The sequence below is a fragment of the Lipotes vexillifer genome, unplaced genomic scaffold (genome assembly GCF_000442215.2).
Source record: "Lipotes vexillifer unplaced genomic scaffold, Lipotes_vexillifer_v1.1 scaffold69, whole genome shotgun sequence".
NCBI classification, from domain to species: Eukaryota; Metazoa; Chordata; class Mammalia; order Artiodactyla; family Lipotidae; genus Lipotes; species Lipotes vexillifer.
Window position 1 is genome coordinate 932,557 of NW_006790942.1, and position 9,084 is coordinate 941,640.

Here is a 9,084-nt window from a genome sequence, read left to right on the forward strand (position 1 = left end):
CGTGTAGGTCATAAATACGGACAATTCTTCCAAGACGCTTGCCTGTGACCAAACAAGCCTTGGACAGGAAACAGAAGCAGGTGTGGAATTAGGGGAAGTTCTCTCCCTCCCTCCCTCCCTCCCTCCCTCCCCTTTTGACTGTCACATGTGACAGGTTTAGGTCTGTTTAAATTCTGATGGGAAGGATTCAGTAGTGAGGAAGGAGGTTGAAGATGTAGGGTAAAGAAGAAGGTAAATGATGGAGCTTCTGAGGACATGAAAGACCATAGATCCAGGACTCTCCATCAGGCACTTCTGAGATCTCTCCGCCCATCCATCCATCTATCCACCTGTCCATCCACCCACCCACCCGTCCACCCATCCACCCACCCGTCCACCCATCTCCCCATGCACCCACCCACACATCCATCCACCCACCCACCCATCCATCTATCCACCTTTCCATCCACCCATCCACCCGTCCATCCATCCACCCACCTGTCCATCCATCCACCCATCAACCATCCATCCATCCATCCACTCGACGTTTACTAGGGACCCACCATGTGCTACACACTACATGTGAGGAAATATGGTGAAAACCCCCCAAGTTCCTGCCTTAGGGAACTTACATCTACATATCGAGACAGACAATAAGTGAGTAAATATATTCTGTGTGATGATAAGAACTATGAAGAGAAAGAAGCAGGGTCGGGGATGGAGGGGAGGAGGAGTCAAGATGATCAACAGCATCTGAGCAGAGACTGATCGAGGCGAGGTCTGGAGGGAATGTTCTGGACAGAGGTCACGGCGAGCACAAGGGCACAAGGGCAGGTGGCCGGGGGGGCTCCAGGGGAAGATAGGACAGGACACAGCAGGAGACGTGGCTGGAAAGAGAGAAAGGGGCCTTGTGCAGACTTCAGGGCCCGCCGGGGAGGGGCTCGAGCACAAGAGGGGCCTGAGAGCCTTTGTGTTTTTACATATCCTGGATATTGTGGAGGACAGTCAGTAGGGGGACAGCAGTGGAAGCATGACCTGGGCTGGGTGACTGATGACAGCGACTTGATGGGGGCTGGTGGCCAACAGACGTGGGAGAAGAGATTATATTCAAGGGTTTATTTTGAAAGAGTAGCGAAAAGTGTTACAAGAGAGAGGTTAAGGATGACTCCTAGGGTTTTGACTGAACACCTGAGTGCATGGGGGTGTCATTTATTGAGTTAGGGAAGACTGGGGGAGGGGCAAGTTTGGGGGGAAAATCAAGAGTTTATTGAGATCATCTACTCTGTATGTTAAGAAGGCAGCTGGAGATACAGACTAGAGACTGGGGTGGGTAGGTATAAGGTAATATTTATATATCACATCCCTCCATCTGCCTAAAATCTTCCAACAAATCCTCGTGATTTTCAAGACAAAATCCAGCTCCGAGCTCCATGGACTTGTCCCTCTGTGTCTTCCGGCCTCATCATCAGTCTCATGACCCCAGAGGCTCTTCTAATACAGGTTTCTTTGTATCCCCCCCTTCCCTCGCTCATGCATGTCATTCTCTCTGCTTGGGCCCTTCTCCCCGGCTGACTGCTGTGTCCGCAAAGACCCGGGGACACTTCCTTGTCCCTCCAGCCATCCCCCCATCTCCCTGCAGCCTGTTTCCATGCTCCTTTTTTTTTTTTTTTTTTTTTTTTTGCGGTACGCGGGCCTCTCACTGCTGTGGCCTCTCCCGTTGCGGAGCACAGGCTCCGGACGCGCAGGCTCAGCGGCCATGGCTCATGGGCCCAGCCGCTCCGCGGCACGTGGGATCTTCCCGGACCGGGGCACGAACCCGCGTCCCCTGCATCGGCAGGCGGACTCTCAGCCACTGCGCCGCCAGGGAAGCCCCCTACAGGACATTTTGGTCACTGTTCTGTGAACGTAGTGCAGTTACCTTTGGGTCAGGAAGACACGGTCCAAATGCTTCCAGCAGAAGAGTCTCTTCCCTCACAGCCTGTTCATAGTCTGCGAAGGACAGCTTCCCGTCGTGGTCGTGGTCCTGGGGGCGACCGGCCACACCGCAGTTAACATGGAAAACACATCACAAACACACACTGTCTTCTCATGGCCCAGTGTTCACAAAGGAGATGTCAGAAAAGTATGAGGCTAAGTACTGAAATTGAAAGAAACTGTCACATTACGATAAAAGAGCACAGTCCGAGTGCTGTCTTTCACCACGCAGGAAACTGAGAGTTACTCTAATTTGAGTTCTTATTTCTACCCCATATCTGTGGATTTCATGAGAAAACTCTAAATTACCCATCGTACCATTTTCTTCAGGGTTATTTCCACCAAGTCTTTGATTCCTTCGCCAGGGTCCTCCTCGGACGGCTGCTTCAGGAGGCTATTCTTCAGCATGTGGAACATCTCCTCCTTCGAGATGAAGCCGTCGCCGTTCAAATCAAACACGTCAAAGCAATCTTGAAGAAAGAACCGGTACGAATGTGCTGCGGCCAGGAAGGCAGCCTTTGCTCTGATGGTGTTCAAGGCCCAGGGCTCCAGTGGTGTTTCCATCAAGCCTCGGGCCTCAGTGCAATCAATTCCCCTAACAAATGCCTGATGTCCGCTTACTGAATATACTCAACAATCCTTAGAAAGTTCCCTAAACTTAGCTTCAAAGAGCAGGCCAAGAAACAACGACTTAACATTCTCATCATGAAAACCTTGGAAAACGGATTGAAATGTGCCTCTTAAACAGAGTTCGTTGGGATGAATTAGGAATTAACTAAGAATCAGAAACTTGAATTGATGTTGTATGATGACAATTTGAGTAACAAAATATGTAAAACACTTAATACCTTCATACCTAAACGCATGCGTACATGGTCAGCATGTGCACTACACGCCTGTGTGGTCTTGCTTGGCATGGATTCTGCCTCAGAATTTCTTGATTTGCCTTTCTATTAATTTTTTTCAACCCTTATTATTGACCCGAATGTGCTCCATGAAAGAGGCTGATGGGAATTTACACCAAGCAAACAACAGACAAACCCATGTCACTGGCTGGGCTGGAAGACATTGATGATTTACATTCTTTCGAGGTACTTATCATAAAGTGCAAACCAACAGGATAAGATGAAGTCCTACATTTCATTTTTTCTTCCAGAGTTCCTCGAAGAAACACTGATAATCCATAAACCCACTCTGATACAGTTATGCAACCATCATTGTCTTTGTCAAACGCTCGGAATACTAAAAAAAAAAAAAAGAGAGAAGTAAAATATGACACTTGTGCTGCGTTTCTATTCTCGGCGATGGACCCGCACGGGACTACGCACTTCTGAAATTTAGGCGAAACCTCACGACCATGTGGTCCCATGTTCTCATTTGATAAAGGAGGAAACTAAGATGTCATAACATCAGAAAACTCTTTTACTTAAGCTTTCACATTTTCCCTTCATACTTTGTGGGAACAAGTAAATTCTGAATATCTAAATACATGAATCAACAGTGAACATATACACATACAGGTACATTAAATTTGTTGATATATTAACATAAAACATATAATTTTATATTTTGTTACCCAAGAAAAGTACTGCTATTACATGATAGATAAGATTATATCTTAATTTTTATTGGAATACTCTTGATGATGTAAGGAAATTTAAATGTCCTTTTAAAATGATTATTTACTGTTCTATTTACTAAGTAGAAATATAAATAGTTTGGGTTTTCTGATGTAAAGAAAGGAAACCTAGTTATTCAAATTGACTTTGTCCTCTTCCTAAATACACAGAAAGAGTGGTCGCTATCTTCTTCCCTACCATGCTTCCCTATGAATATAAAAATTAAATGTTTATGTTCAAATGGATTTGGGAACACAGAATGTGAAGGTTCCCGCCCAGAGTTTGTCCAAACTCCAAACTGTTTTTCCCATTTATGGCTGGATTTGGCCCATCTAGACACTGACGTCCGCTCACCTCTGTCCATGATCATGTCGTCCGTCATCCCAAATGTCACGTGCAGGATGTTCCGAAAGGCGTTCCGATCCAGCCCGACGACCAAACCCTGCCGCTCTGTCACATCACCCACCAAGTTATAGAAAAGATTGATAAGGCATTTCACTTCAAGTTTATTAACTGTGAAAGAATGAAATTGAGATGTAACAAAAACGCCTTTTAATCTTTAATGTCCAACTTAAACTTTGCACAAATGAGTTTTGTAGACAAACAACACTGGGATCATCAATGGGCAGCTGTCAACAGGAGACGATCGTCTTTTGAGATTCATGACCCTCAAGTTACCAGAGGATGTACACTACCCAGAAGTTCCCACTGAAGTAAGGGCAGCAGCCTTCCCTCCAAACAGATGTAAGTGCAGTCACAGTTAGAAAAAGGACGATAATATTAGCCAGGTCACCTGAATGCGGATTGTGGGGTCTGATTCTAAGTTACCATGGTGATGTTAAAAATGGTAACTTTCCCCCAGCATTTTGATTATAGGCATTCGTGAGATTTACAGTTTAACTTTTCCCTGGAAATAGATACCAGCCTCCCCCAAACCAGGCAACAACTTTCATCTCACATTAGCCTTCGTGAAGCCGTGAGCCAGATTTTGGAAATCAGAGTCACCTATTTTCCAGCAAAGAAGGAGTTAAGCATATTCTAGCACCCGGGAAAGTTCTGGCTCTGAGGGATGGAAATTAACAGGCAGCCATGCAGCAGCACTTTGGAGGAAGGACTTTTTTGTCTAAAGGGTGTGCACACACATGCATGCTTGCATACACACGACTGCATAGAGGGTGGTGCTGTTGACACTGAGCTACTTGTGTCCCCATCGCTGTCCGAGGTGTGTAGGTGGAAGGATCAGTGTGTGGCATTAAGAACACAAAGGTGAGTTTCAATACGAGGTAAAGGTGGAAGATGGGGAAGATCTTATTTCAAAACAAGACAAAATTAAGGTTGAGTATTTTTAAAAGCAAGGACGGAAGCTGTGTGCATGTAAAGGAAAATAGCCCAAAGAAATGGATAAATCCCACCTCATCTTGCAGCCTAGGATAGGCTTGAGGGCAATTTCCAGTTCGGGGTGCCACAATTTAAGATGAACATTGAAAACGTTGGGAAACAAATGATTTAGTAAATAAATCGACAAATAGTAGAAAATAATGTAATGGTTATAATTTTAAAAAGAGCCTTTACTTGCCACAGAAAACGGTATGAATGGTATATGTCACTTCTTCAAAAAATAATTACACACATAGAAATACTACCTAATCCAGTGATTCCATTTCTGGGTATTTGCCCCAGAGGATAGAAAGCAGGGACTCTGATACTTGTACACCATTATTCATAGCAGCAGTCGTCACAACAGCCAGAAGGTGAGAGCAATCCAGGTGTCCATGGGTGGATGAGTGGATGAATAAGATGTGGTCCATCCATACAATGGACCATGATTCAGCATTAAAAAGGGAGGAAATCGTGACTCACGCTACAACTTGCCTGACTCTTGACTACATCATGCTGAGTGAAACAAGCCAGACGAAAAAGGACAAATATTATTTGATTTCACTTATATGATGTACCCAGAGTGGTGAAATTCATAGAGACAAAAAGTAGATGGTGGGTGCCAGGGGCTGTGGGAGGGGGAAGTGGGGAGCAAAAGTTTAATGGGGACAGAGTTTCAGCTGGAAAGATGAGAAAGTTCTGGAGATGGATGGTGGTGACAGCTGCACAATGTGAATGTACTTAGTGCCACTGAGCGGTGCACTTAAAATAATTAAAATGGTAAATTTTATGTTATGTCTATTTAACCACAATAAAAAACTCTAAAACTAAAAAGTGATGTTAATGGTTGGGGAAGAAAAACTTGCATGAAGAATGATGCAGTCTGATCACATATATGAAATGCTAGCTGAGCGGATGTTGATTAGCCATTTTTCCATCTCAGCTGAAATAAAAAGGAAAGAGTATTAGCTTAATTTATTCCCCAAAAGATCCAAGATGGGTAATTTTTCCATAGGAAAAATTCTCTTGCTGAAATGTTTCTTGTATCATGCTGCAACTAAAGACCCAGCGCAGCTAAATAAATAAAAATTGAAAAAAAAGAATACAATACTGAATGAAATTAAGGAAATTCGAGAATGGATTTTCATCTTTTTGCATCTGCTCTGCAGATCAGATCTGCAGAATGGTGGATTAACTAGACAACCATTTAAGATACTTTCTTCTTTGATTCTACAAAATCTATCCATTTCATCTTGTTGGGATTATCACCTGGCAACTAAAAGGAAATCTGACTTTAGAAGAAAGGTCCTCTGTTTCAAGAAGCTCAAAATTATTATAATGTCCATGATTAGTCACCATTTCTATAGAATTTAACAAGTAATCATCAAGGTTCTTAAGGTTCACTTTAAAATTTTTATGTAGGACAAAAATCAGAAGAGTTGACTGGTTTTCTTGCCGTGTTTTCACTTATGTTTTCCTTTTATAAATTTATTTTATTTATTTTATTTTTGGCTGCGTTGGGTCTTCGTTGCTGCGCACAGGCTTTCTCTAGTTGCGGCGAGCAGGGGCTACTCTTCGTTGCAGTGCACGGGCTTCTCATTGCAGTGGCTTCTCTTGTTGTGGAGCACGGGCTCTAGGTGCGCGGGCTCTAGGTGCCTGGGCTTCAGTAGTCATGGCGTGAGGGCTCAGTAGTTGTGGCTCGCAGGCCCTAGAGCGCAGGCTCAGTAGTTGTGGCACACGGGCTTAGTTGCTCCGCATGTGGGATCTTCCCGGACCAGGGATCGAACCAGTGTCGCCTGCATTGGCAGGCAGATTCTTAACCACTGAGCCACCAGGGAAGCCCTCACTTATCTTTTAATATGTTCACAGAATATCTGCAATACATTGCAAACTCACTTGAACAGGAACTAAATCAAATTCAGTGTTCACTGTGTATAGCAGTTATTGCATTGTTTATTTAAAATGTTTACTAGATGTTTAAGATCTGGCCTTTTCCCAGAAATGAAAGTATTTTAAGAAAAACAACAGGACAAAACTCTCATCAGATTATAATAACCATAATAATATCTTAAATTATAGGATGACTTTTTTAAGACGTTTAAGATGCTTATTCACAGCCTAACTTTTATTTCCAGCACCATCCTGACAGGATTTCCTACCACTCATCATATAAGATACTAAGTATGATTAGAAGGCACTAGATGCCATAATCTCTAGGACTGTTCTTTCTTTGCACAGTGGGAGTAGTCTTGGGATTATGGCTTCTATTTTTTTCAAAGGGGCAATAGTTTTGCAATCAGCACTCAACTTCTAAGATTGCTCGTCAGATATCTCCCTCATCTAAGCCATATCCATAGCTTCCTTGCCCAAGCACAGTCCTGTTTTCCAGTCTGAATATAATTCTAAAGTTACCTGTGAAATTCTAGGACCACTTTTCAGAATATGTGTGAGATGGGAGCAGATGTCTTCAATAGGTGTCCATTTGCCACCTGCCAAGTCCAATCCTTTACTTTGCTGGAAAGTTGGGTCTAGGGTTGGGAACAGATTCTTTACCACGTGTTTAGCTTTGCTGAGCTCCTTGGTTTCCAGGCACATTTCCTTGCTCTGAGATACAGGTTTCTGTGCCAGTTCACCGTGTCTGTCCTAAGGACGTTCAACCACTGATAACCATTTTCCCTTACAGGTCTCTTGGTAATTCCCCAAACTTGGAACTTGCCAGTTGATTTGCTCTAAGAAGAGCTGTTGGTTGGGCTACTTTTCTTGAGTTTGGTGGTTTTTAGTGCTTGTTTTCCACCTGTGTTTGAAGCTAAATCCACATGTGCCTCCAGGGTATATAAATCACGTTTCTATAACGTAAGCGTAAGTTAAGAGAAGGTTTGAGAAGCAAGTATGTGCACGTGTGCGGGTACAGCACTAGATACCTGGATACCTGGAAATGCGCCTTAAGATCATGGGCGCCGGGGGTGCCCACCCCAAGGAGCTGATGTTGGTGTTCCCTTCCAGACTTCTGTTTAGGGTGGGGCGTGGAGAGGGCTCCGACTGCCCTCGGGCTCTGAAGGCGGGACACTAGCACCGGGCAGGACAGGACCTGGCCCAGGAGCCTCTGCACACCCGGCACCTGATTCTTACTTACAGTGCTTGCAATTTTTAGTTAAGGAGTCCGTCAGCTTCTGCAGCTTCTTGCGGTTCATGCCGGCCGCTCAGGGAACCGGGCCGCGGCCCGTGTCCAGGGGTGCGGCTGCCGGGACCCTCGCGAGGCCTGGGCCTGGGGCTGCCGGCGAGTCTCCCCTGTGCGCGTGCGCGATCCGAACACGCGACGTGGCCATGGCAACGGCTTGGCGGCCGCCGATTGGCTGCCGGGCTGGGGCGGGCGTGGTCCTAACCGGCGACGTGGCCATGGCAACGCCTGGGCGGCAGCTGATTGGCTCCCGGGCCGGCACTGTCTCCCTGGGAGGGCCGGCCAGGCGCGCTGAGACCGCGTTCCGACTGTGACGTCGGCGGGTGACCCTCCAGGTGTGGCTGGCTCGAGTTCACAACCCCTTTCATGAGATGCACCGTGAGTCCTCAGGGCTGAATTCTGTGGGGATGTCTAGGGTGGTGAGCGCGACACCAGGGAGGCTTCAGATCCTCAGGGAGGTCTGGGAACCCGGGGGTTGCAGGAATGAGCAAGTGTGGTCCAGACGACGGCTTTGCGGGTGCGGGAGGGTGAGGGGCTCGCTCTCAGGTTGCCAGTCCTTTTGCCAGGAGGGAGTCTGCCGCAGGATATCTTCAAGTTTTTGGTGATGCTACAGAGAGCAAGAGGCGCTCGGAAGTAGTTCCCCGCCCCCCCATTCATTCTTGAGGTGGGACTGGGGGCTGTCCGTGGAGTCTGGGGAGAGCCCCTGGCAACTTTTCAGCCGGTTAAAGAGGCGACCTCCCAAATAAAGACGAGCTGATAGCTGACACTAGCTCTGGGGTACAGCCTGACCTTGCTTTTCTGGAAAACATCCCAGTAAAATGGACCTTCTACTTACTTGAAAGACAGGTTCTTTGACTGCAAAGGCTAGTCCTTACGTCTTTACCGTGAGAGGACTTTCTGCTCTTAACACAGATGAAACACCCTCTTTGAATTAAGACAGCGATAACATGGGTTAGC

The 9,084-nt window shown here is 45.9% G+C and overlaps 1 protein-coding gene across 2 annotated transcripts in view; it reads right to left on the minus strand.

The window, feature by feature from the left end:
• The window catches only part of CLXN (calaxin), an 8,888-nt gene extending 655 nt beyond the window's left edge, over positions 1-8,233 (minus strand). Inside the window, exons 1-5 of one of the 2 annotated variants that reach the window (XM_007464014.1) lie at positions 8,083-8,233; positions 3,927-4,085; positions 3,091-3,195; positions 2,272-2,423; positions 1,898-2,002 (exon numbers count right to left, since the gene is read on the minus strand). In XM_007464014.1, the coding sequence (XP_007464076.1) occupies positions 1,898-2,002; positions 2,272-2,423; positions 3,091-3,195; positions 3,927-4,085; positions 8,083-8,140 (579 nt within the window). In that variant the 5' untranslated portion in view covers positions 8,141-8,233. The remainder of the gene's footprint in view (positions 1-1,897; positions 2,003-2,271; positions 2,424-3,090; positions 3,196-3,926; positions 4,086-8,082) is intronic. The other variant, XM_007464015.1, reaches the window with a different exon arrangement.
• Positions 8,234-9,084: the final 851 nt, after the last annotated feature.